Genomic DNA, 25,952 nt, shown 5'->3' on the forward strand with positions numbered 1-25,952 from the left:
CGCCGCACCGTCATGGGTCTCCAAGCCGAGCACGCAGTTGCTGGCATCCTCGGCAAGGTTTGCCCCCTCCGACTCCCGGAGGTTTGCCCCTTCCGACTCCCAGGCCGTGACCCCCCTCACCCAGACCCCGCCGATCCCCGGCTCGGAGCGAGCGGGAGCATGCGGTTCTAGGACCCGGAGGCGCCGCCGCGCGCGCCGCCGCCTCTGCCTCGCCTCGGCCGCCTCCCGCTCCGGCAGGTGAAACGGCGCCCGCCGCCGCCTCTGCGGCAGGTGAAGCGGGTCGCCGGCCCCCTCCGCGCAGCGCCATGGCTGCGGCGGACCCCCGGCCGGCTCCCGGCGCCCGCCCCCTCCCTCCAGCCCGCCCCCCGGGGGCAGGGTGCGTAGCGGCGGCGGCGAAATGCGGTTTGCGCGCTCGGGGAGCGACAGCAGAAGTTAGAAAATCGCCGAGGGGGGAGCCCGCGCCGCAGCTTCCTGCCCCCGGCCCAGCCCTCTGTCCCCCGCGGCCTGCAGCCTGACTTCCTCCCCCCACCCCGCAGCTCGCCGCCCGGCTCCTCGGACGGGGCCGCCCCGATGGGACGCCGCGCCCCGGCCCTTGCGCGCAGCTGAGCCGAGCGCCGCGGAGCCGAGCCGCGCCGCCGCCGCCGCCAGCCTCTGCCCTGCTCGCCCCCCAGGCCGGGAGCCTCGTCCCCGGTTCCCCGGAAAGCTGGATTTCCGAGGCTGGAGGCGCCTGGCCGACTGGGTGGGGACCACCATGGGCAACGCGGCAGGCAGCGCGGAGCAGCCCGCGGGCCCCGCCGCGCCGTCCCCCAAGCAGCCCGCGGCGCCCAAGCAGCCGATGCCCGCGGCCCGGGAGCTGGAGGAGAGGTTTAACAGGGTTCTGGTGAGTGTGATCTGTCGCTCTCTGGGCGCGGGCGGGGGGCGGCTGGGGTTCGGCACGCGTCCCCGCCCCCGGGGGCTCAGGTACCGCTTGGAGATCCCCGGCCCAGTGGCTGGCCCCTACAGGGGGTGGGAGTGACAGTGGCTTCTTTCAGAGTGACTTAGCACTCTCCCCCCAAAACTTTCTTCTGCAGTCGCCCAGTCTGCCTCCCCAGGACACCCCCTACCCCAGCGCTCCTGGGTCTAAAGGTCTAAACAGAAATGTCCTGCGAGGAAGTTGGGAGCCTAGCACGCAAGGGGGGTCCTGGGGCGTCCCCTTCCGCTCTGCACGCAGACCCGGCCACCAGGCGAGGGTCGTGGTACATCTGCTTTTTCTTAGGGCCAAAGATGGAAGGGTGACATTTTAATGTCCTGGGGGCTGGAGACCGAGTTCAGGTGTTTGGTCCTGATTTGTTGGTGCCTGGGCTGCTGGGAGCTGAGTCCTCAGATCACGCAGAGGAGGTGTCTGTATCTCTCACCCCCTGCATGTCCAGGAGAGATTGCCTGTGGGTCCTTATCTTGGGCATTTCCTCCAGCCCACTGAGGGGATTAAGGGTAGGAAGGGCGGGCGGGGTCAGGATGGGTTGGTCACTCTGGCTTGGGGTGGTACAAAAAGTCTGGAAGCATCCCCCCCCCTCCCCACCTTCCCCACTATCACCTGCTGGAGGAATTGGGGGGCTTGGAGACTAGGTCACTGGGGAGGAAGCCATCAGCTCTGGCTGAGCCTGGAGACAGTCAGGATGTGTTTGGGGAGGGGCTCCAGAGCAAAATCAGGGCTCCCTAAGACCTGGTGCAAGGCAGAAGTAGGGAGGGGGAAGGGCCACTCATTCTCACTTCCCTCTCCCTGTCTCAGCCCTGTCCCAGGCTCCTTTCTCTAATTGCCTGGTGGCCTGTCTGCTGTCAGCTCCCTTGCTGGACTCTGGGTGACAGGCGAATGAGGCCATGCTGTGCTTTTTCCCAGGGGGCACTTCTCAGTCTAAGCAGGCTGGCACTGCAGGTCTGGAGGGGGGGGGGGCAGCAAGAGAGGTGCGGGCAATAGAGCAATGCTGGCTTGTGGCAGCACTCAATTCTTTGTCCCCTCCACCTCCTTGACATCATTTCCCCTCCCTTGGCCTGTTATTAGGCCGTACTTACCAGATCCTCTGTATGGCCCTTCATGATAGTTCCTGGAAATCTTGGCTGCCCCCTCCCAGCAGGAAGGCTAAGTGGGGTCTGGGGGAGCTATGGGGTGGGGCGGGGTCTGGTCTATCCTTGCGAAGACACCTTGCTTGATTAGGGGAGAGGGAGGGACTCTGAGGGACACCTCACACCAGGCTAGGCCCTGTTTCCCCCATCTCTCCACCTGCTCTCCCTTCCTCAAACCCATGGCCTGCGCAAAGCTCAGCTGAGCTGAGCAGATGGGGGAGGGGGCAGAATGAAGAGAGACAGTCTCTGGGGGACCATCTGGGGAGCCTGAGTTGGTGGTGGATCCCTGGACCCCTGCCAGCTTTGTGAGGGGGGGGGATATGGGTCTCTCTTTCCCCCCAAGTGTGTGTCTGTGGACAGGGGTGGGACAGGCTGTCAGGGTGAGGTGCGGTCTCTATCATACGTGTACACGCTAATGGGGAGGAGCTGTGTGAATAATTCAGACCACTGGGAAATCCAAAAGTCAAATGGTGAGGCTCTGATGCATGTGTAGTTCCTGAGTGCCCTGCTTGTGTTTTGGCCTTCGCTCTGATTGGCCTGAGCCTGATGCTAAATGCCATTGGGAGTCCCTGAGTACCAGGGTGTGGAGGGCGGAGGCCCAGGGATGGGTCTTAGAGGGTGTCTTCATGGAGAAGGCAGCGGTAGCTGGGTAGAAATCTAGGGCAGCAGCACCCAATGGGGCTCAACTTCCCATCCCGGCTCCCAGGAACCCCAGTGTGTTTATACTTGGCCTTCTTTCTGGGGAAGGAGCAGCCTGTCCCTTGTCTTCTGTGGGCAGAACTCACCCAACCCAAGGTCACTTGGCTAAGAACCTGGCTCCCCTCACTCCCCACCAACAAGGGCATGAGCCCCGCCCTGGGGTGATAGCCTTGGCCGCTGCCTGCAGCTGCCTGGGCCAAGTATTTGGCTAAACCCACAGGCCTGGCAACGGGTCATGCAGGGTGCGCCTCCATCAGAGCACTGCCTCCATGGCCGGAGCTGAGTCTGGTCCTTAGTGAATGTGTAAGAGGAGAAAGAGGCTCAGACTGCCCAGAGTGATGAACCCACCACCCCCAGGGATCCCTGAGTCTTGATGGGAAAAGCATCGCCCTCCCCTTCGGATATAGTCACATAGCCCCAGGGAACCTCTTCCTTTCGCTTAAACAAAACCCTTTGGTCCCTGGTGGACCTGGTGGGTAGGATCCTGCAACCCCAAACCACTCCTTGGCTCTTGGATGCGGGACCCATTTGTGGGTGAAGGGCGCCTCCACCAAGGCTTATGGCCAGATAGGAGATGAAGCTTGCTCTCCCTTTCCCCACAGTGGCCTTTCTCCCATGCAAGGGTGTTGGGGGGCTACTTTTCTAAGGAGGCTGTGAGCAAGAGGTGCCCCTGCTTAAAATGAGGGTGGGGAGAAAGAGCAGGTTGGCCAGGGTTTCTTGCTGCTGCCTTAGCAACAGCGGAGGAGCGATGGCTGCCCAGCGACATGGGCCTGCTGGAATGGTGGGAAAACCAGCTGGCCAGACATCAAGCTCTTGCCTCTCTTAGGCCATGCCCAAGGCTCATGTCTTCCTTGCAGACCTTCCCCTGTAAGGATCAGGGTTTGGGTTGGCAAGGTACTCTTTCCAGGCTGTCCAGAAGTTCTGTGCTTATGGCCAGGCATTGGATACCGCTGATCTGTCTGGTCAGAGAGGAGCCTGTAACCTTGGGGCCAAGGGACCAAGGGAAGGTGCCCGGGATGTTGTGCTTGAGGCCGAGAGTGATGCTGATCCACACGGAGACTGAACCGTTTGGAGAGGAGTTTGCCTGATGGGGCCTAGCACCCTGGGCTGCCCTTAGCAAGTGCCTAGGGATGTGGACATTTGGTGAGGCTGTGTGGGGAGGTCAGGACAGCCTCCAGCAGCATGTGGACCCTGGGAATCCTGCTTTCAGCTGGACCTCTTCCCTGAGGAGCAGGAGTAGAATCCATTCTGTCTCCATTTTGTTGGCCAGCTCCCTTCTCTGGAGTGAGGCAGATGAAGTTTGGGAACGGGAAGCTACAGGGGGGCTGTACCTTTCATCTCTGGGGTGTCTCACATGGAGGATCCCAATGGGGCTGTGGCCATGTGGGCAGATATCGGGCCGGATAGGGGCTGTGGGGCGACATTCTTAGCAGGCGGGGCTGGCACATGTCGACCCTGGAAACCCAGGGATGTGGTAGGCATGATTCACAGGGACATCTGGGGCCAGTTGGCAAAGAGCTGGGTGAGATGGGCAGGAGCAGATGGGGCTGCCCTGGGGGCTACCTCTGCATTTTTCCTGAGGACATGGAACCCTGGAAGGTGGCTCCGACCTCCCCGCCTCTGGGAGGGGCCGGGGTTGCTCAAGGGAAGGGCAGAATAGCTTCCTGAGCTTCGGGGTCATTAAGTCAGGGGGTGGGTTTTGTCTTTGCCGCTTCCTACCTGGATGACCTTGAGCAAGTTACTTAACCTCTCTGAACTTCAGTTTTCCCCACGTGTAGAAAGAGAATACCAGTAGTATATGCTGGCCTCCTAGGGTCGTTGAAGGATTGCCGAGAGTGTGCCTGACACAGGGCGGGCGAGTGCTCCAGAAACTCTCCCCCGCTGTGAGGAAGGGAACGACATTGGAGTGGATAGAGTCCTCTTCATATTGGAGGCCTCCTAGGCCCTTCTAGCCTGTGCCTTTCCCCTCTACCCACCTCCGTTACCAAGACCAACCAAGGTTTCCAACTTTAGCCATCACAGGCCAGGCTGCCCTTGGCTGCCATCATGCAGGGCAGCCACAGCAGGGCCTAGACCGAAAACTTGCCTGGTGGCCGGAAACCACGAGAGGGAGGGCCCACCTCTCCTGGAGGGTGGGGCAGTGGTGGTGCTAACGGTAGCTGTGTGCACATGGGGAGGGGGTGGGGAGGCCTCCACTTCCCTCTGAGAGACGGTGTGCTGGGAGGGGGGGGGTTCCCCAGTGAGTAAGAGCTCAGTGTGGGCAACAACAGGAAGCGTAGGGTGCTGGGTGGCAGGAAATGGGGCTGGCTGTTCCTGGTTCCTCAGACAGGGGGACTGGGGCCAGTCTGTCTGCAGAAGACCCCTGGGGGTCCGGGACCCACATTTCTCACCACCTTCAGTGCTCTTTCTTCCAAGGAAACACAGTCTTCTTACCAGCTTGCCAGCTAGGTCACCTCAGACAGATGACTTAATCGCTCCGTGCCTCAGTTTCCCATTTGTGAAATGGGGATCACAATAGCATTTATTGTGTCAGCTTCTTTTTTGAGGTTTCAATGAGTCAGTAGATATAAAGCACCTAGAATGGCACTTAGCACGGAATGGGATGTTTGGGGAATATTTATCATTATTATTGTTGCTGTAATTCTCCTACTAGCCTGGATTGTATGGGCAGTGCCTGCTGTCCTGGCTCCCACCTGGCTTGCCCTTGTCCCTGCCATGGGGACCCTTCAACCCTGACGGGAGTGGCCATGAGCTTTTTGGGACTCTCAGCACCTAATCCTGGGACTAGTCACCCAGAGCCCTCCTCTAAGTCAGGGATTGTCTCTAATAGCCCCAGAAAATCTACCTACTGGAACTTTGAAACGTGGATTGATTGCCTTTGGAGATGCGCTAAGAGCTCTAAGACAAAGGCCAAGACCATGTAGAGGTGGCGGATGGAGACACTTCCTGGCTTCTGGGCCCATCAGGCTGTGGAGCCTCTGTGGGGCTGGTCTGAGACTGGGCTTGGTACCCAAGTTCAAGGGCATTCTGGGACTCAAAGGGCCACACGTCATGAGGAGAGGGTGGGCAGGTGGGTTGGGACAGTCTCAGTTCAAACTGAAAGTGAAACGGGAGGGTGTGGTTGTGTCCAGACGCAGACAGAACCCCTTCAGTCACCAGGGACACCTCTCCAGATGTCAGCGGTGGCGGGAGGGGGGAGGGGCGTTGTTGAAGGAGTACGGCAGAAGCTTGCAAGGGGCTGGTCTTGGGTGAGCGAGGCTGAGGGCCCCTCTGGCACCTGGAGAGGTCGAGGCAGGGAGGGAGAATGATGTCTACACATTCTAGTGGAAAGACTGGGGAATCAGCTCCTTTTCTTGGCCACACCTTCAAAGATGGATCTTACCTGTCTCTTCCTGGAGCCAAAGCATTAAGGGCAGCAAGGAGAGGGGAGCTGAAGGGTCAGTTCATTGTTGGCCAAGCACTGGAGACAGGTCTGTTTTATCTGGATGTTTTCACAAACTTCTGCTCACCACACCATCCCTCTCCTTGGGGTCTTCAATGGATTCCTCCCCCAGCCCCCAGTCTGTGAAACGCCTCTTAACAGCGTGTGTCACTGCAGAGTATTATTACATCAAAACCCAGCTTCTCACTGGGTATTCCTGGGAACTCTGGGAGCTGGGAGGCAGAAGGGAAGCGCGCCCATTTTATGGAGCAGGAAGCTGAGGCTCAAGGAGACGGAGAAGTTGTTGGGCTAGGTGAGCCCAGGGCCTGGCTCTCCAGGATCGTGTGGGTTCTTCTGCCTCACAGCTTCCTCTCCCCATGTCCCCTTACGGGAGGCAAGTGTCCCTCCTCCCCACCCCTGGACCTCCGTGTCCTTGCCTGTCCCTTTCGAGCGGTGTCAGCCAGCCTCATCTACTTCTCTCCCATGGTGCTGCCTCCTTGCTGAGGGCCCCGGGTCTGGGGTCTGTTGCCGTGTTCCAGGACGCCTTCCCTCCACCCCGAGTCAGTGGCACCCTCTGGTTCCTCTCTTGCTCCTTAGGGTACCGTCTCCTCGGTGGGCACAGCCGAGGAACAGCTGCTAATTAGTGCTCAGCGCTGTCAGAGCTATTTCTGATTTCCGAGCCTAAATTTAGCCCGTCTGGCAGGCTGGCACGTAGCCTCGGGGGCTTGAGCACGCCCAGGTGGGGAAGGGGACAAGGGGTGCTGTGCCCTCCACCACTGCCGGGACAGGTGTACCCCACAGCAGAGGCCTTTTCCTCCCCAGTAATAACCATGGGGCTGCCCCCCGCGGGGAGTGGGCCAGGGCGCTGCTTCAGAGTCAGCTCTGGGCTCAAAGCCAGCCCCGCTCCCCACTCTCTGGTTTTGTAACCTTGGGCAGGTCACTAAACTAATCTGTACTTGCACCTGTGAGATGGGGATGAGGGTGTGTGGTGGTGAGGACGTCACCCTCGTGGAGGGCTCAGAGCGGTGCCGGGCAGGGTGAGCATCCGGGCAGAGCTGGCGCCCACATTTGTTGGGGTCACTATTTTGACTATGACTGGTCGCTGACTCTAGAAGTGCCACTGGGGCCATTCCAGGAACCAAACAGGTCCCTGGAGTGGGCGAGGGCCTGGAAAGACCCGTGTTGGGAAGCGGCTGTCCCCTGTAAGGCTCAGGTGCTGGGGCTCAGCCGTCGCCGCATTCCTCCTCGTCCCCCTTCCCTGCCACCACCTCCCTTCTCTGGGTTGGCCACTGTTCCAGTTTCTTTGCATTGCCTGCCTTCCTGCTCCCTCCTTCCCCCTCAGCCTTGGCTTTCCTCTGCCCTGCCCCACCCTGGATCTCTGTGATCAGGATCTGGAGAGACCAAGGAGAAAGAAAGGCAGAGAGAGAGAATGGTCACAGGGGCCCTTGCCTCAGCTCCAGGGGCCCTTCCCAGGCAGTGTCTCCTGTAGTGGCGGGGGCTATACTGGCTGTTGGTGGGTTGGGGAAAGGCAGCAGATGAGACAGCAGTGGTTTCCTCAATCCAGGGGCTCGCTTTTGCAATGGGGAGAAGAATGACGTATCCCCATCCCCAGCCGGCCTGGGGGGCCTGGGGGATAGGCAGCTTCACCTCTCAAGTGGGGCCTCAGCCGGAAAGCTTGAGCAATGGGGGCTGAGAGCACCCAGTTTCCTGTTGTCTGGGGCTGACCTAAGGCAGTGATTTTTTTTGGAGGGGTGAGTTCTGGCCAGAGCCCCAGAATGAAGCCCAGCACCCCAGAGAGGAAGCTGGCTGAGGAGCCCCGGGTGGGTGTGGCCCTCTCTTTGCTCCAGCTGTGGCCTCCTCTCAGGGCCATGTGACTGAGGACGTATAGTCTGAGCCACCAGAGCTGGTGACGGGGGCCTTTTGACTCTGCGCTGGGGATTCCTGGGGACTCCCACCTCCCCAGCAGAGATGGGGCTCCTTGAGGGCAAGAACTATCTTTTGGGGCCTGACACATAGTAGACCTTCTTTAAACCTGGGGTTCAGTGAATTGGGGTAAACTGGCATCATCTTCTGGGTCTGTTAGGAAGACATGCCAAGTTCGGGGGGGCCAGGGAACCCCTAGTGAAGGCAGCACCAGGCAAGACCCTATACTTGCCCTGTGAGGGAGGAGCTTGACAGGCACGTCTGTGACTGGAGGATCGGGCAGAGCAATGCTGACCTTTCTTAGCTCCTGAGGGGAGTCCCAGCCTGGGCCACCGGCACCACAGACCCAGCATGCTGGCTGCTGTCTCCAGTTCCTATGTCTGGGTGACCTTCCCCAGGAATTCCCCTGTGCCCTGTAGCCGTGATGCACCTGCTAGGAATTCCCTGCCTGTCTGACCGTAGCTCCCTTGGCCCGTCCCCATGTCCTCCTTCCAGAAGTGATGAGGAGGGAGGGGGCTGGACAGGGCTAAGGAGGAGACCGCTGTTGCCATCCTTGTGAGAGGTTTTCTGCTGTTTGTGAGACACTGGTGCCCTGGGCCAGGACTGCATACAGTCTGGATGGTGTCGGCTGGCACACGGGGTGGGGCAGAGTCCAAGACTGGCCACACTTGGGCCCGGCTGGAACTGGGTCCCCTGTTAGCTTCCCACTCAAATGGAAGAAGAGTTGACTTTCCCCCTTATTGCATGTGGGGAAGTGAGTCAAAAAATGCCCAAGGTCCCAGGAAGTCAGGCTGAGAACCCACGCTCTCACCACCGGGGGAGACGTGCCAGGGAGGGGGTGTGTGGAAGACGGAGCCCGGGCCCTGGAGCCAGGCCGACTCAGAGTCAAATCCCAGTGTCACTTTCTAGCTTTGGGGCCTAGGGCAAGGTGTTGTATCTTTGGGCCTCGGTTTTCTCATCGGCTAATGCTACTTATCTCCTGGGGTGACAGGGATTCATGCGTATGACAGATCTGCTAGGGAGCTGCCCTTGGTGGCTTCCCTGAAAATGCCTGTGCTCCCTTGCCCCTTGCATCGGGATCCCAGGCTCAGGGTCATTATCTTGTCCTTCCCCTCTCCAGAACTGCATGAACTTGCCCCCGGACAAGGTGCAGCTGCTGAGCCAGTATGACAATGAGAAGAAGTGGGAGCTCATTTGTGACCAGGTGGGTACCAGGCCCCTTCTGGCCTCAGGATGCCCTGCCCTGGCTGGCTGGGGGGGAGGGGGGGTGCTGGCAGGAGAGGGGGCACTGCCATGCTGCCCATCGGGCCAAGACTCTGCCCAGAGGCCTGTGTCGCATCTGCAGAGGGTGCTGGGGGTGTCTTCAAGACTCTACAACCACCCTCCCTTGAACATGGGCCTTCCCGGGGACCTTATGAGTCCCTAGCTGGGCTGGGTCTGCCCTATGAAGTGCTGGCAGGGGCTCATCACCTCCTTGCTATCACCCACCTCCTTGCTGAGCTTTCCGGAGCAGCATCTGTTGACCCTCCAGCTCTGGGCTGTGGAAGATAGGGGGGCAACCCCAGGGTTGGGCATCTTTGACCCCATGGGAGGTGGGGAGGAAGGGGCAGGATCCCTGTCCTTCTTTCCCTTGGGCCCGGAGGAGCTGCAGTCAACCAAGCAACAACCCAAAGGTAACCAGTTCCCAAGTGGCTGAGCAAGAAATAGAACTCCTGGCTTCTGGTGCTCAGCCAGGCACCTGGGGTTGCCATCTTCATGGCTCACTGGCTGCCCCTGCCTCTCCAGCTTCCAGGGCCGCTCTCCGGGGTAGCAGGGAAGACCCCTCTCCCACTGCTAAGCCAGGGTGGGGCCTGGCTGCTGCAGTGATTCAGTGAGGGAAGGAGGCTGGGGGTGGGGAGTTGGGGAGCAGGGAGCCTCCCCTGGGAGCCAGGGCTGGGCCTTTGGCTCCTGCTAATGGACCGGAATGGGATGAGCAGGCTGTGCGGGAGTCTGGGGGGTAAAGGCTGGGCCGTGTGGGGAGGATGGGGAGCTGCTTCTAGAGGCTCTCAGGCTGCTGTGGAGGTCTCTGCCACTTGGCCTGGTATCTCAGGCTGGGGGCTCAAGGGCCTGGGAAAAGCGGGAGTCCTAAAGGATCTGGGCTGGGAAGGATGGGAGCTCCTCTGGGTAGGGGGCCTCTGATGTGGCCCCTGCTTCTTTGTGTGAGTGGCTGTTGGAGCCCTGGGTGGGGCAGGGGAGTTAGGAGTTGCTTTGTTGAGCACTGGAGATAAGCACACACAGACACCTACCAGCACAGGTCAATGGGACAGCTGGGGAGGAGCCGTGGGGAAGGGGCCCTCAGAGCGTTCTTCCTCCCTGGACTCCCAGGGAGGGCAGGGCCTGGGAAGGTCCCACCTACTGGCAGGTCTGAGTCCTCCTCCCCACCCCCAGCGTGGTGGGTTGTGCGGCAGAAATGACCCCTCCAAACTCCACTGGTGGGGGTGGAGTGGGGGGGGGGGGCGCTGTGCTAGGGCTGTGGCTTGTGAGGCCATAGTGAGGAGTGAAGGCTAGGTCTGGGACCGGGGTCTTTTAATGACCTGGTGGGTTGTTTGGTGACATCTTTGGTATTTCAGAGGGGTCCTAAGATAGCCTGGGACCTGGGGTCAGAGCTGAGAATGGGATTCTGGGGCAAGGGCTGGTCATTTGCCCCGGGGTGGCTCTGGCTGGCTCCCTGTACATCCTGTTCCGTCTCCCCAGGAGCGGTTTCAAGTCAAGAACCCTCCCACAGCCTATATCCAGAAGCTGAAGAGCTACCTGGAAACCGGTGGGGTCGGCCGAAAGGTAGCAGCGGACTGGATGTCTAACCTGGGGGTATATGTCTCCCCCTTTTTCTCTGTCCCTTCCCCCCTGCACCTTCCAAGCTCTGGGCAGCTAGAATAACTGTGTGTGTAAACTTTTTGGTGGGCTTGTGTGGGCACGCGTATGAATGAGTGTGCATATTTTAGGGGACTGGGAGGGCTGCGGGCATGTACTTTTTCCACGTTCCTCTGCATATTCTGCATATGTTTACATCACTTGTGGGTCCACTTGTGCGTATTTGTGCAGTGTGTGTGTGTGCGCCCCATGTGTCTGTATGCAGATGTATGGGTGTCTTATATCTGTGTACCCAGGGTGCTTGTATGTGGATGAGTATGTGTGTGTGTACAGCCAGGGTATCCATATTTGAATGTGTGCGTACCCTATGGCTGTGTGTGTGTGTGTGCGCGTGCGCAAGCATGCCACATGTCTGTGTGTGGAGGAATGAGCGTGCACCCTGTGGGCCTGTGTATGGGGCCAGGAGTAGCCTGAGAATGCTTATTCTGCTGGGCAGGTTTGTGGGGGTGGTGGGGGAGGCTGAACGTGAAAGGCCAGTGGTAGGGGGAGGGCGGGGGCTGCTGACTTGCTACCTTGGGGCTCAGTGGGCCTGTGGGAAGCCCAGACGTCACCCACCAGACTTTCCTGTCCTTGGCCCCCAGTTTAAGAGGCGAGTTCAGGAGTCCACGCAGGTGCTGCGGGAGCTGGAGATCTCCCTGAGGACAAACCACATTGGGTGAGCGAGGGCTCAGATTTCCTGCTTGGGGGCCAGGGAGAGCTCTGCCTCCAGACAGCCCCTGGGGCTTCCCCTTGCTATTCCCCTGTCCCCCTTGTCCCCCCACCCCTGCGTAGGCTGTGCCTGTAGGCCACTTCTGGGTTGGGTGTCCAGGACAGGTTCCCGGCCTCCTCTCTGGTCATCCCTCGAGGCATGGCTGGGCCATGGGTCCTACCTGAGCCCCCTAGCATCTCCTAGCATCACTGGGTCTTCTGAGGTTGGGCTGGTTGGTGTCTTCCTGGGGACGGGGGAAGCCGCGCTGGAGCCCTGGCTGTGCCTGTTCTGTGCCCACTCTGGGCAGGACCTCCCTCCTGGCTGGAACTCAGGGAGCCCTGTGCCCTGCAGGTGGGTGGAAGAATTCCTCAACGAGGAGAACCGCGGCCTGGATGTGCTCCTCGAGTACCTGGCCTTTGCCCAGTGCTCTGTCACGTAAGCCCCCCTGCTCCAGTCCTCATGCTGCTCCTCAGAGCCCTGATCCCTGCTTCCCTGCACCTCATCCACTCCTTGGGCCACGTCTAAGCAGTGCAGACTGAGTCCACCCTGGGTTTACACAAACCACACCCTGCACGGTGGGCGGTACCCCTTCCTAAGGGCCTGCATGGATATGGAGGGACGCGGCCTGGGGTGGCCAGCTGGGACTTGGGTGGCTTCCTCTTCTGTTCCACCATTCCCTTGTCCCCTAGTCTGCCCAGCACAGTGCTGAGAACACAGCCTCTACCTCCCAGCCTCTAATTTCTCCTGCACATTCATCTGTCCCCTCAGTTTCCCCCACCCCTCTCTTAAGTGCTTCTGCAGTGTTGGCCTCCAGCTCCGCTCTAATCCCTGCAGGTATGACATGGAGAGCACAGACAACGGGGTCCCCAGCTCAGAGAAGAGCAAGCCCCTGGAGCAGTCGGTGGAAGATCTCAGCAAGGGTCCACCCTCGGCCTTGCCTCCTCAGCCCAAGAGTCGCCACCTGACCATCAAGTATGTGCGTCCCATTGCAGGGTGGCAGGGAGAATAGAGAATTCACCCCTGGACTTCTGTACCCGGCCAGCCCTGCCCCTGGCCCTTGGGGGTGGTGGAAGGGACAGCCTGGCATTGGGGATCACAGTAAGGGCCTCAAGCGGGGTTTGGGAGATGGGTGTGTTAAGAAGCCTTCTAGGGATGGGCACTTAGAAACTGGAGTCTGGGTGGTCTGGGATAAGTAGGGTGTTTCTGGGTCAGTGAGACCCTCCCTTGTATCCATCTAACCCCCTCTTCTTTCCTGTGCGGCCTCCAGGTGCCCCCCTTCTCCCCGGTACGTAGCCACCTGGGGGCAGGTGCATGCCTGGTTGGCTCCCTGGGTGGGGTGGGGTGGGGTGTTCAGCTGACACCCCTGAGTTCATCTGCTGTGGATAGGCCACCCCACCTAACATCGGACATCCAGCTGAGAGGCAGGGAGAGGGAAGGAGTCAGCCCTGGAGCCTCATGTGGACTCCTGGCTTCCAATCTTCCCACTTTGGTCTAGGGGACCAACTTCATATTAAGCCTTTCAAACTCTCACAATATGTTTTTTTGTTTGCTCATTCATTCATTCATTCATTCATTCAACAAATATATTTTTAGCATGTCCTATGGTGGCAGGTACTCAGGAAACAGATCACCCTGCTCTTGGGAGTCCTTGGTCTAGAAGGCGACAGTGTATGACAGGCTATCCTGGAGGTGTGGCTGGGAGCTCTGAGAAGGGAGGTGGCTACTTCCCGGAGCATCAGGAAGGTTTCCTAGAATGATACCACTGGAACTATGTCTCACAGATGGATTCGGGCTTTATAGGCAGTGGTGGGGACAGGGAGGGGCATTCCAGGTGGAAGGAACAGCATGAGCAAAGACTCAGACATATTAGAGCAGTGACGGAAGAAGGGCAAGGTAGCAGACGGAGGGAGGAGGTGGGGCTTCCCAGGGTTATTGGAAATGTGATAGAATTGTCAAGAGGAACTGATGTGGAAGTCATAATTGGTGGATCTGCAGCAATGAAAAAAAAATCACATACTTTTAAGCAAAGAATTATGAAGGACACTGGTACAGCACTTAACTATGTATCAGGCACTGTTCTGAGCTCATTTCATAGTCCCCAAAACCCTATCAGGAAGGTACTATTATTACCATTCCTATTTTACAAATGAAGAAACTGAGGCACAGGGTGATTAACTAGTCTCGTAAGTGGTGAGCTGGGATTTGGACCAAGACGGTGTGAATTCAGGGTTGACCTTTCAAGATGGAAGATGAATGAGCCCATGAGGCTGTGAGCGCCACCTTGTGGATTTCCAAGCTTTGGCTGTTTTCCCTCTTTGGGCTGTCCACCCGCACAACACAGCAATCCTTTCTGATGCCAAGTTGCTGTTAAGGGTCTTTGCTTTCCTGGCCTCCTCCTTACCCCCTTGCAGCATGCCAGGCCCCAGCCTAGGGGCCAAGGAAGCCTTCCTGCCCTCAGCTGACCTCTTTGGTTGGGTGGATGGGAATCAGTGGCCTAATGTTCCAGACGTGCCTTCTGAGTGGTGGTGGGTGGTGGGGGTGGGAGGCTGGGTGTAGGACGCTGACCCCTGCTGCCTCTTCCCTACCCCACCAGGCTGACCCCAGCCCACAGCAGGAAGGCCCTGCGGAATTCTCGCATTGTTAGCCAGAAGGATGATGTCCATGTCTGTATCATGTGCTTGCGTGCCATCATGAACTACCAGGTTGGTCAGTGAGCACGAGGGCACTGGGGGACCCAGGAAGCTGGGCCTGTCCTCACCGGGGGTTGCCTGAGCTGCTGGGGTGCAGGGACCAATGGTCCCCCGACCCTGTTGCCCACTGGAGAACCCTGTGGATGGGGGCTGTTGGGGGTCTTGAGGCTGATCAGGTCTTGAGAGGAAGCCCAGATGTCTGCCCCCTCCTAGTGAGGTCCTCTAGAGTAATCTGGACATGACTGGGGGCATGGATATGTCTCATGTGGGGACCCAGGCACACCCACCAAGGAAGGCTGGACACAGGGCCCTCGGGGAGAGCAGCTCAGGATTACTTTGTTTGGAGGAGTGGCTGGTGAGGCCAGTCCTCCTTTGCTTAGCACGCCTTTGAGGGCTCTCTGTGTCCACAGTGCTGAGTCCTAACACTGGCTTTTGCACAGACAGAGTCATTTACAAAGAGGAGCCAGGCTTTGGCAGCACAGAACAGGCTATGGCTGGATATCAAAAACTTCCTAAGCTTGAGGGCAGTTAGAAACCAGAATGTAATGGCACCGACAGTGCTTGAGGTGCTGGACAGGACAGTGCTGTCAGTTCTGGGGGTCTGCCTGGAGGAGCTAACGTTTTCTCTCTCCCTAGTCTGGCTTCAGCCTTGTCATGACCCACCCAGCCTGTGTCAATGAGATTGCTCTGAGCCTCAACAACAAGAACCCCAGGTGAGGTCTAGGCCCCTAACATTTCTCCACATCTGGATTCTCCTGCCACCAGCCCCTTGCCTGCGCTGTTCCTCAGTTCTCAGGACTCCCGTCCAGGCTCCTTCCACTCCTACTCACCTATCAACTCCCCTGCCCTCCCCCAGCCAGGTCCACATCCACCCTTGCTGTGGGGCCTGCCTTTAAGGGATAGACTGCTCCTTCTCTCCCCAGAACCAAGGCTCTGGTGCTGGAGCTGCTGGCGGCTGTGTGCCTGGTGCGAGGAGGACACGACATCATCCTTGCAGCCTTTGACAATTTCAAGGAGGTATGAACCACCCCCCCCCCCCGCCAATGTCTTTGTTCTCTAGCACTGACTGTTGCTAGCAGCTGTGGCCTCTGCTGGGGGCAGCTGGGAGTGCTGGGTGGGCATTCGGGGAACACAGGGTGGGGACGATCTGGGATGGGGAGGCTTTAAAGGGAAGGGAAAGGCCAGGTCATGTTGGGGTGCTGCCTAGGGCAACAGGGACAGCTGAACAGGGGATCTGCTGAACCTTGGACCCTCAGCCTTGCCAGGTCCAAACTGGGCTTGATCCACACACCTCAGAGTTGCATACATACACCTCTCTGATTCTGGCGAAGTAGGTGCAGGACAATATGATGCATAAGGTGGGATATGGTCATTCATTCCTTTAATGAATATTTCCTGAGTGCCTACTATGTGTCAGGCACAGAGTGGGCTCTTGGGGCCCATCCATGAACAAAAGAAACAAAGAAGGCAGGGGAAGACATCATAAACAGTATAATAAATGAGCAAATTACCTAATGTGTTAGAAAATGATAAATGCTCTGAGGAAAAAGTCAGGGATGCTGGAGGGACAGGAGGAATGGGTTGCAGGGTGGTCAGGGGAGCCTCATCGAGATGGTGAAGTTTGAGCAAAGCTGTGAGAGACTTGGTGTGGTGGCAGCCTCGAGTAAGAGCAACCAGGCAGATGGAAGAGCAGGTGCAAAGGCCCTGAGGTGGGAATGTGCCAGGACCCCAGTGTGGCCAGAGTAGAGTAAACAGAGAGGGCTGGGGGAAATGGAGAGGGAGGAGAGGTTTTTGAGCAGAAGAGTGACACGGCCTGACTTGGATTTAATGTGGGAGGAACCCGTAGAAGCACAAGGGTGGCAGCTGGAAAAAGGCTTAGGAGGTGTGTTGCTGGGGCCCTAATGACAGCCATTCTCCCCACCCAGGTGTGTGGGGAGCAGCACCGCTTTGAGAAGCTAATGGAATATTTCCAGAAAGAAGACAGCAACATCGACTTCATGGTGAGCTCGGGACACCAGGCTGGGCCCAACCACCCTCAGTGTGAGGGGCAGTCAGGGGCCCTGGGCATCTGGGATCTGGGCTCTGCTGCTGCAAAGTATGAGGATTGAGAGGTTGGTGGGGAGGGGAAGCTGGAAGGAGGGGATGCGGCATGTAGGGGGAAAATACGGGGAGGGACAAAGCTGGGTTAGCAGAGTGAGAAATGGGGAAAAGGAGAGAGACTTGGGAATAAATGGGGGGTGGTGATGGAAGGCACTGAGCTCCCCCACCCAGAGGATCACAGACCGACGTGCTCCTGTTCCCTACTCCCCAGGTGGCCTGCATGCAATTCATCAACATCGTGGTACACTCTGTGGAGAACATGAACTTCCGTGTCTTCCTGCAATACGAGTTCACCCACCTGGGCTTGGACTTGTACTTGGAGGTGAGCCCTACATCCTCCCTCCCCTCTGGGACTCAACCAGTTGCCAACTGCAGAGTATGGCTCTGCGGTTAGCAGCATGGGCGTTGAGGTCAGGCAGATCCGGGTTCAAATCCTGACTCTGTCACTTCCAAGCCCATGTGACTTTGGATAGGTCTCTTCTCTCTGAGTCTCAGCTTTGCCACCTGTAAAACAGGAGAGTTATAAAGATGATAATGACTCTACATAGAATGAGGCAGAACGTTTTCTGCCACCTGATAGGCACACAGTCCATGGAGCTATTGTTGCAGTCACCGGTAGGGCTCTAGGTGGCCCTGGGTCTGGCTCTGGGAGGATCAGCCTCAGACAGGCACATAATGGAGAGCACAGAGGTACTGGGCCGTATTGGGATCTGGCTCATGCTGGATGGGTCCAGGTCAAGGAGGAGTTCCTTGCCCCGGGAAGGGTTAGGCAGAGGGGCTTGGTGCTTTCGGGTTCAGCCTGTGCAGAGAAGGCACGGCTTTTCCTGATTCCTTTCAGAGGCTGCTTGGAGAAGTGGGGACTTTGGGATTGGATTTTTATCATTTTTTGTTATTTATTTTGAAAGACAGAGAGAGAGCGCGCATACACGCACACGTGAGGGCGAGAGCCAGAGAGGGAGAGAGAGAATCCCGTGCTGTCACCTCAGAGCCTGACGACGGGCTGACAATGATCATGAGATCATAACCTGAGCTGAAATGAAGGGCTGGACACTTAACCAACTGAGCCACCCAGGCTCCCCTGGGAGCCAATCCCCTGGGATTGGATTTTTAAAAAGCCAGGATTAACAAAAGGTGCAGAGCAGGCTGGGGTGATATATCCATGCAATGGAATATTATTCAGCCGTAAAAAGGAATAAATTACTGATACATGCTATCACACGGATGAACCTTGAAAGCATTACGCTAAGCGAAATACGCCAAGTCACCAAAGCCCAAATACTGTACGATTCCTTTACATGACTGTCCGGAATAGGTATGTCCACAGAGGCAGAAGATAGATTGGCGGTTGCCAGTTGGGATCGGGAGAGGAGAGAATAGGGACTGACTGCTAACAGGTACAGGGGTTCTTTTGGGGGTGATAGAAATGTTCTGGAATTAGACACCCGTGATGGTTGCACAACCCTGTGAATATACTAGAAGCTATTGAATTATATGCTTTAAAGTAGTGAATTTTATGGTATGTGAATTATATCTCAATAAAAAAGAAAAAGCAGGCTGGGGCTCAAGCCCCTTCCCCTGGGCTCTAGCGGTGATGGGCCGTTCTGAGAGACCCCTCACATTGGGCCTCACCCTGCTCCTTCTGTCTGGGGGACAGAGGCTTCGGCTCACCGAGAGTGACAAGCTGCAGGTACAGATCCAAGCATACTTGGACAATGTTTTTGATGTGGGTGCGCTGCTGGAGGACACGGAGACCAAGAATGCTGTGCTGGAGCACATGGAGGAGCTGCAGGAGCAGGTGGCCCAGGTGGGAGGTGTTCCTGAACTTGGCTCAGCACATCGTAGGCCCCCAGGGCTTCACATTCGCATCAGGCCCTGGGCCTCAAACCCAAACAGGGGGTGGGCTGGGGGTGGGCCGTGGCTGTCTGCCTGGTTCCAGACTTTGACCTGAATCCACATCTTGGGTGTCTTTCTCAGTGAGCGTTCGCTGGGTTCCTGCGCTGTGGGACCTCTGCAGGAGGCAGGCCCCTCCTCTCCCTGTGCTCAGAGCCCACATCCTGGCTTGGGCGGAACTAGGTGCCTGGGGCCCCTCCTAGCCCAATCTCTTCTCCACTCACCTCCTTCCTCAGTGGTGCCCTGGTTTCTCCTCCTGAGAGAACTTTAGTGCCCTCAGTGCCTTACCTACTTGGGTTCAAGTGCCAGGCTCAGCCCACCCGCCAGCACATCCGGAAGCCTCCCCCAGCCCTTCAGGCAGGCATGCCTGCTGCCGCCCCCTCACCGGCGGTACCAGTGCCCAGTGGCGGGTGGGAGCTCACCATGTGCTGTGCCACAGCTGACAGAAAGGCTTCGGGACGCGGAGAACGAATCCATGGCCAAGATTGCCGAGCTGGAAAAGCAGCTAAGCCAGGCTCGAAAGGAGTTGGAGACCCTGCGGGTGAGGCTGGCGGCGGAGGGGGCCGGGCCGGGGGCAGGCCGGGCTCTCGCGAACTGACCCGTTGGGGCTTCTAGGCTTGACACTTCCCTCTACCCCAATAAGAGGGTGGGGGCTATGTGCCAGGCCTGCTGCTGGGCACTGACCCTTCTCCCGGGATTCACAGGAGCGCTTCAGCGAGTCGACCCCCATGGGTGCCTCTAGGCGTCCTTCCGAGCCTGAGAAAGTGCCTACCCCCGTCCCTGCACGGCCTTCGGCCCTAGAGCTGAAGGTGGAGGAGCTGGAAGAGAAGGGGTTAATCCGTATCCTGCGGGGGCCCGGGGATGCTGTCTCCATCGAGATCCTCCCGGTCGCTGTGGCAACTCCAAGCGGCAGTGACGCTCCGACTCCGACTCCTACTCCCACTCCCACTCCGGGAGTGCCCACCGGCTCACTCAGCCCAGGTGCGCAGGAGCTGTAAGCCGGAGTGGGTGGGCATGGGGGAACCAGTGTCTGGAAGGGGGGCCTGGGGACGTCTCGGGCCGGGACAGTTGCAAGAGGTAGGTTTGGGTTGTGGGCGTGGCTCAGGTGGATGCCAGATGGTAGACAGTGGGCCCAGTGCGCATGCGTAGGGAGGGAGGCGTTGGCGAGACCACCCAGGCCCAGAACTGGACACCCCTTCCCCTCCATCTTTGGTTCTCTGTTCTCTTTAGGCTCAGATCTCCCACCTGTGGCAGAACCAGAGCCTCTTGCCGGAGCAGCACCCCCACCTCCACCGCCCCCACTGCCCGGCCTCCCCTTCCAGCAGGAAGCCGCGCCTTTGGCGCCCCCTCTGGCCTCACCCCTCCCTGGCAGCTCAGATCCCCCACCTCCACCCCCACCCCCACCCCCACCCCCGCCGCTGCAGGGAGACTTGCTGCCCCCACCCCCACCGCCACCGCTGCCTTCTGGCACAGATGGGCCGGTACCTCCGCCACCCCCACCGCCTCCTGGAGGTCTCTCTGATGCCCCAGAGATGGGCCCAGGTGAGTGGACCACCCAGGGCTGGGGGTGATATGGAGAGAGGTGCCGTGCCTAGACCTGTGTCCTCCAGGATGCTCTGTCTGGGGGCCTCCTGTTGCCTTCTGCCTGTCCCATCTGGCCACTTTGGGCCCTGGGTCCTGCCAACCACCCCACCCTCACCTCCTTATGCTCACCACTCCCTCCCTGTCCCAGGAGTAAAGGCCAAGAAACCCATACAGACCAAGTTCAGAATGCCACTCTTAAATTGGGTGGCCCTGAAACCCAGCCAGATCACAGGCACCGTCTTCACTGAGCTCAATGATGAGAAGGTGCTGCAGGTGAGTGTGGCCCTTCTTTGCTCCCAGTGTGGGCACCAGAGGAGGAGGGGGCTTGTGTGGATCATGCTGGATCATCTCCTCCACCCCATTGTACAGATGAGGGCATGGAGGCCCAGGGATGGGCGTTAAGCTAAACTGGTTTAGTATATTGGGTAGGCAGTGTATCCTGACTCCCCTGGAGGCTTTCCCCTTCCTCCCTGCAGAGGGCACATCCCTTCCCCCAGGTCTGGTCTCTCTCTCTTTCTCTTTTCTTTTGATTTTTGTTTATTTTTGAGAGGGAAGAAGAGGGTGAGTGGGGGAGGGGCCGAAAGAGAGGAAGACAGAAAATCCAAAGCTGGCTCTGCGCTGACAGCAGAGAGCCCAATGTGGGGCTTGAATTCATGAACTGTGAGATCACGACCTGAGTGGAAGTCGGATACTTAACTGACTGAGCTACTCAGGCGCCCCCTTGTGTCCACTCTCCTCTTAAACTTCTCTCCCACCACTCCCACAGACAACCAGGGCTTCAGGCCTTCTAATTCTACTTTTAGTTTTCCAAAAGTGATGTGTTCTCTTGCCTCCAGGCCATTGCTCATGCTGTTCCTTCTGCCTTGAATGCCCTTCCCTGTCTCCCCCCCCCGCCCACCTTTTTTTTTTTTTTTTTTTTTTTTTAATCCCTGGCCAATTCAGCTCTTCCTTTGGCTGTAATGGCTTGGAGTGTGGGTCCCCTGGATTGGGTGCAGCTCTTCCTCCTCAGTGCTGTCTGTACTTCCCCTGTATCCCCCATCAGGGCCTGTGGTCAAGCTGGGTTACTGGGTTTTTTTCTCTGTGGGTTGTGTTGTGTGGTCAGGGCTGGTTAGATGGTTCAGCCAGGAATATATCAGACCCCAGCCCACCTAGCCCCAGCTCTTCTCCTTGTGCCCTCAGGAGCTAGACATGAGTGACTTTGAGGAGCAGTTCAAGACTAAGTCCCAGGGTCCCAGCCTAGACCTCAGTGCCCTCAAGGGTAAGGCAGCCCAGAAGGCCCCCAGCAAGGCCACCCTCATCGAGGCCAACCGGGCCAAGAACCTGGCCATCACCTTGCGCAAGGGCAACCTGGGGGCTGATCGCATCTGCCAGGCCATCGAGACGTGAGTACTTCTGCTCTGGGATTGTAGGTAGCCCAGCCCCTCTACTAAACCAGGGTCATCAAGTACCTAGTAAGAGAGTCCCAACTACGGGACAGAGCCCATCAAACTTCATGCTAACCCTGGTCAGGGAGTAAGCTTGGGAACCTTGTTCCCATTTTCAGGCTGAGAAAATAGCCTATGCTGTGAGTCCACGCCCAGACTGAGATGTTCCCATTTCCTCCCTGCCTCCTTGCCCAGCTATGGGAACTCAGGCTCCGGCATTTACAGCTGGGCATCTGCCACTGACCTATGATAGGGACCTCAGGCTTCCCAGCTCCCAACTTCCCTTGACACCTGCCTCTTGGTCCCTGAAGCTGTTGGCAAATAGTGAATACTGAAGTTCATTTATTCAGTCAAGGAAATGGAGGGGGGGACGTAGTCCTGCCTCAAGAACTGGTGGGTATAGAGTGATAACTACCCCGCCTTTCACCAGGTACGACCTACAGGCCCTTGGCCTGGACTTCCTGGAGTTGCTGACCCGCTTTCTGCCCACGGAGTATGAGCGTAGCCTCATTGCCCGCTTTGAGCGGGAGCAGCGACCCATGGAGGAGCTGTCGGAGGAGGATCGCTTCATGCTACGCTTCAGCCGCATCCCGCGCCTGCCGGAGCGCATGGCCACGCTCACCTTCCTGGGCAACTTTCCGGATACTGTGCAGCTGCTCATGCCGGTGTGGGCGGGGCAGGCAGAGCGGTGTGGGCGGGGCGGGGCGGGGCAGGCAGAGCGGTGTGGGCGGGGTGGGGCAGGACTGGCAGAGCGGTGTGGGCGGGGCGGGGCAGGCAGGGCAAGCGGGGCACTGTGTTCTGGGTTGGGGTTGCGGAGGGGGGCAGCTACTAGCCTCCAGGGCGGCATTTAGGGGTACTTGAGCCTCCCATGGGCTTGCCTCCCACCCTGCCCCAACTTACCTTACCTCCCCAATCCGCCCCTCCCAGCAACTGAATGCCATAATTGCAGCCTCAATGTCCATCAAGTCCTCTGACAAACTCCGGCAGATCCTGGAGGTGAGAGCCCAGGGCAAGGGTCTGGGAAGCGGGGCCCACCTATGGCTCCTTGCCCGTTCTGGGTCGTGTGAGAGGGAGACCCGGGCCTTGCTCTGTCTGTACCCTTGGGATGCAACAGTTATGTTCTTAGCGCTCGCATACACGGAAAGACAAAACTAAGGCAGGGGTGGCCTAAGGGCGGAGCCCCCTCTGGGGATTACTGTGTGATTAGCATAGTACCCAGGCCTGCCTAGCGGAGTCTCAGGGAACCAGTAGAAAGACCATGATACTACAGCCTAGGCGATGTCAGCAGCACCATTTGGGGTAGGAATGGCAGAGGACAAAATTGGGTATGCCAAGGGGCACCTGGCTGGCTCAGTCCATTGAGCATGTGGCTTTTTTTTGTTGTTGTTGTTGTTTATTTAAGAAATCTCAACACTGAACATGGGGCTGAAACTCACAACTCTGAGATCAAGAGTCACATGCTTCTCTGACTGAGCCTGTCAGGTGCCCTGAGCATGTGACTCTTGTTCTGGGAGTTGTGGGTTCAAACCCTACATTGGATGTAGAGATTACTTAAAAATAAAGTCTTTAAGGGGCACCTGGGTGGCTCAGGTGGTTACGTGTCTGACTTTTAGTTTTGGCTCAGGTCATGATCTCATGGTTCATGAGTTCCAGCCCCGCCTCGGGCTCTTCGCTGACAACGCAGAGCCTGCTTGGGATTTCTCTCTCCCTCTCTCTCTCTGCCCCTCCCCGGCTTACTCTCCCCCTCTCTCAATAAATAAAAAAAAAAAAAAATCTTAAAAAAAAAAACGGTACGCCATGCATTGTGTTAGCCATATGCATATGTCAGACATATATACAAGCATGTACATGTGTCCTAGACCTGAAGGGGCCATGCAGGAGAGGGGTGGGGGCTGAGTGTGTGGGGCTTGCTTTTCACCACATTTTCTTGTGCAACTTATACTCGGGAGGGTTTCCTCAGCCCCGGCAACCTCCTGAACTCTCCCCCCTGCCTCTCCCAGATTGTCCTGGCCTTTGGTAACTACATGAACAGCAGTAAGCGTGGAGCAGCCTACGGCTTCCGGCTCCAGAGTCTGGATGTGGTGAGGGGCACAAGGAGGGGTTCCCAGGCATGGGGGATGGGGGACAGCTGGTGGCCTGTGGCTTACAACAGGTCTTCATGCAGCTGCTGGAGATGAAGTCGACTGACCGCAAGCAGACGCTGCTGCACTACCTGGTGAAGGTCATTGCTGAGAAGTACCCACAGCTCACAGGCTTCCACAGCGACCTGCACTTCCTGGACAAGGCAGGCTCAGGTATGGGTGCAGGTGCCCTGTCCTCCTTGGGTGGGGGCAGGGGCTCGGCCCTGGGGACTGATACGGGTTGAGAGAAAAGGGACCACAGGGTGTAGTTAGACGGGAATGCTGCCTGATTCCCTGCTTCTGTACTGCTCCCCCTCCCCCACTCAGTGTCCCTGGACAGTGTCCTAGGGGACGTGCGCTCCCTACAGCGAGGCCTAGAGTTGACCCAGAGAGAGTTTGTGCGGCAGGACAACTGCACGGTGCTCAAGGAGTTCCTGAAGACCAACTCCCCCATCATGGATAAGCTGCTGGCAGACAGCAAGACTGCTCAGGTGGGCCAGCGCTGGCCTGGAGGTGGGGAGGCTGTGGGGTTGTGGAAGAAAGGTCTGGAGGGGCATGGCCACAGCAGTGGGGGATGGGGCAGGAAGGCCCACCTGCCTGGAGGGGCAGAGATGAAGTGGCTGGTGTCTTAAAGGGGCACAGAGCCTGTAGGGGTCCGTGCTGGTGGGCCTGACAGGCTGTGCCCACAGGAGGCCTACGAGTCTGTGGTGGAGTACTTCGGAGAGAACCCCAAGACCACATCCCCCTCCATGTTCTTTTCCCTCTTCAGCCGCTTCATCAAGGCCTACAAGGTATGTGTGTCTGGTGGGCAGGCTGGGACCCCTGCAGGGCATTGTGGGGGCTCCTCCACATTGCGGTGGAAAGCAGAGGGGATGCTTCTGTCTGGGGGTGGGCGAGGACCCCCCCCTCATGGACACCCACTTTGGCCCCTCAGAAAGCTGAGCAGGAGGTGGAACAGTGGAAGAAAGAAGCGGCAGCCCAGGAGGCGGGCGCTGACGCCCCAGGCAGAGGGGAAGTCCCAGCATCCAAGGTAGGTAGCTGTGCCTGAGCCTGGCACTTGCTTGCAGTGATCCTCACCCCAGAGATCTGGCCCTCTTCTATACTCTCATTTCTGGGAACAGACCCTGCCTGAGGTGAGCACGGTGCCCCAGTAGCCTGGGGTGGGTGGGAATGGGTTCCTTCCGCTCGAGCCGGTTGTTGGTGCTGCGGAAGGACCAGGAAGACACGTGTTCTAGCATTTCGTGGCCTGGGGAGAGGGGATCCTGGAGCTGGAGCTATATACCTTCCATTACGCCCCCTGTCCCCCCCACAGTCACCACCCAAGGCCCGGCGGCAGCAGATGGACCTCATCTCTGAGCTGAAGCGGAAGCAGCAGAAGGAGCCACTTATCTATGAGAGTGACCGCGATGGGGCCATTGAAGATATCATCACAGGTGAGGGTTTGGCTGGGCCTGTCCTGTCCTCTGTCCATCTAATGCTGTCCTCCACCCCCTCTACCCCACCCTAGGGGTCTGGCTGCCTTACTGCCTCTTGCTACTTTTTCTGTCTTTTTTCTTTTTTCCTTTCTCTCCTCCCTCCTGCCTCCCAACCTTCAGTGCTCAAGACGGTGCCTTTCACGGCCCGCACCGGCAAGCGGACATCCAGGCTCCTCTGTGAGGCCAGCCTGGGAGAAGAGATTCCTCTCTAGCCCCCAGGTACCTGGGTAGCCTGGCCTCTGATCCCAGAGGCTGCCCACAACTCTGGGGGGCCTTGGGGGACTGGGTCATGCCGTCCTCCCCTTGGGCCATGCATGGCTGGGATAGGTTTGAGCGGGGTCTGGTAAACATAAACAGGTCCCTTCCTACATGCACACAACCTGGATCCCTAGAAGGGTGAGGCCTCTGCCCTGGAGCTGTGGTCTTAGCCCCATGCAGACTTCTGAAAGATAAATGTCTCTCCTCTTGGCTGCCAGATCTGCGGAACCAGCCCTACATCCGCACAGACACAGGCCGCAGAAGTGCTCGCCGGCGCCCCCCGGGACCCCCCCTGCAGGTCACCTCGGACCTCTCACTGTAGCTGCTACTTCAGCAGATGGACTCAGTGGGGGATGAGGGGGGCAAGCTGGGGCTCGAGGAAGGTGGTCCTCAGCTCGGCTGGGCCGGGCAGCCCCCTCTGCGGCTGCGTTGGGCCCACCTCAAGTGGTTGGGCGCGCGGGGGCGTGGGGCGGGGGGCAGCATCGCCGGCCCCTCCCCCAAATGCTGCTTGCGGCACCCCTCTTCCCCTAATAGCCATACTTAGCCTCAGCGGCAGCCTGGCCTGTAACTTATAAAGTGCAACCTCGCGCCCCACCCCCAGCTCCAGGAACTCTCCATGGACCTTATTTTTATACAAGATTAATAAAGATATTTGCAAAAGATCCTTGTC

General features: G+C 58.3%; 1 protein-coding gene and 1 long non-coding RNA gene across 6 annotated transcripts; one reads left to right on the forward strand and one right to left on the reverse strand.

Moving 5' to 3' along the window:
• The first annotated feature begins 548 nt into the window (after nucleotides 1-548).
• Nucleotides 549-25,942, forward strand: FMNL1 (formin like 1). Of its 5 annotated transcripts, XM_086687568.1 has the most exons (28): nucleotides 549-880; nucleotides 9,264-9,347; nucleotides 10,877-10,990; nucleotides 11,635-11,708; nucleotides 12,093-12,176; nucleotides 12,576-12,713; nucleotides 13,009-13,026; nucleotides 14,335-14,443; nucleotides 15,068-15,144; nucleotides 15,355-15,448; nucleotides 16,357-16,431; nucleotides 16,743-16,853; nucleotides 18,186-18,335; nucleotides 18,861-18,962; nucleotides 19,126-19,402; nucleotides 19,652-19,963; nucleotides 20,154-20,278; nucleotides 21,185-21,387; nucleotides 21,860-22,094; nucleotides 22,357-22,425; nucleotides 23,430-23,510; nucleotides 23,594-23,723; nucleotides 23,877-24,040; nucleotides 24,239-24,340; nucleotides 24,484-24,579; nucleotides 24,862-24,982; nucleotides 25,145-25,243; nucleotides 25,501-25,942. In XM_086687568.1, the coding sequence occupies exons 1-27, from the start codon at nucleotides 752-754 to the stop codon at nucleotides 25,234-25,236; spliced, it is 3,366 nt and encodes a 1,121-aa protein (XP_086543694.1). In that variant the 5' UTR covers nucleotides 549-751; the 3' UTR covers nucleotides 25,237-25,243; nucleotides 25,501-25,942. The 5 variants fall into 5 exon arrangements, with proteins under 5 accessions (XP_086543694.1, XP_086543693.1, XP_086543698.1 ...); XM_086687567.1 differs by lacking the exon at nucleotides 25,145-25,243; XM_086687572.1 differs by lacking the exon at nucleotides 13,009-13,026.
• Nucleotides 15,796-19,133, reverse strand: LOC147574398 (uncharacterized). The gene is made up of 2 exons (XR_015244211.1): nucleotides 18,844-19,133; nucleotides 15,796-17,035 (listed from the first exon to the last, which is right to left on the reverse strand). It is a non-coding gene; the product is annotated as an uncharacterized LOC147574398 (long non-coding RNA).
• Nucleotides 25,943-25,952: the final 10 nt, after the last annotated feature.

The sequence above is a fragment of the Puma concolor genome, chromosome E1 (assembly GCF_028749965.1).
Source record: "Puma concolor isolate L17-30 chromosome E1, mPumCon1.1.hap2, whole genome shotgun sequence".
Taxonomy (NCBI): Eukaryota; Metazoa; Chordata; class Mammalia; order Carnivora; family Felidae; genus Puma; species Puma concolor.

Excerpts from the sequence above, each read along its gene's own strand:
- FMNL1 (XM_086687567.1), top strand. The coding sequence starts at position 752 with ATGGGCAACGCGGCAGGCAGCGCGGAGCAGCCCGCGGGCCCCGCCGCG. Across the intron at positions 12,177-12,575 it reads TTTGCCCAGTGCTCTGTCAC|GTATGACATGGAGAGCACAG; the intron begins GTAAGCCCCCCT and ends TAATCCCTGCAG. Across the intron at positions 22,095-22,356 it reads CTGTGCAGCTGCTCATGCCG|CAACTGAATGCCATAATTGC; the intron begins GTGTGGGCGGGG and ends CGCCCCTCCCAG.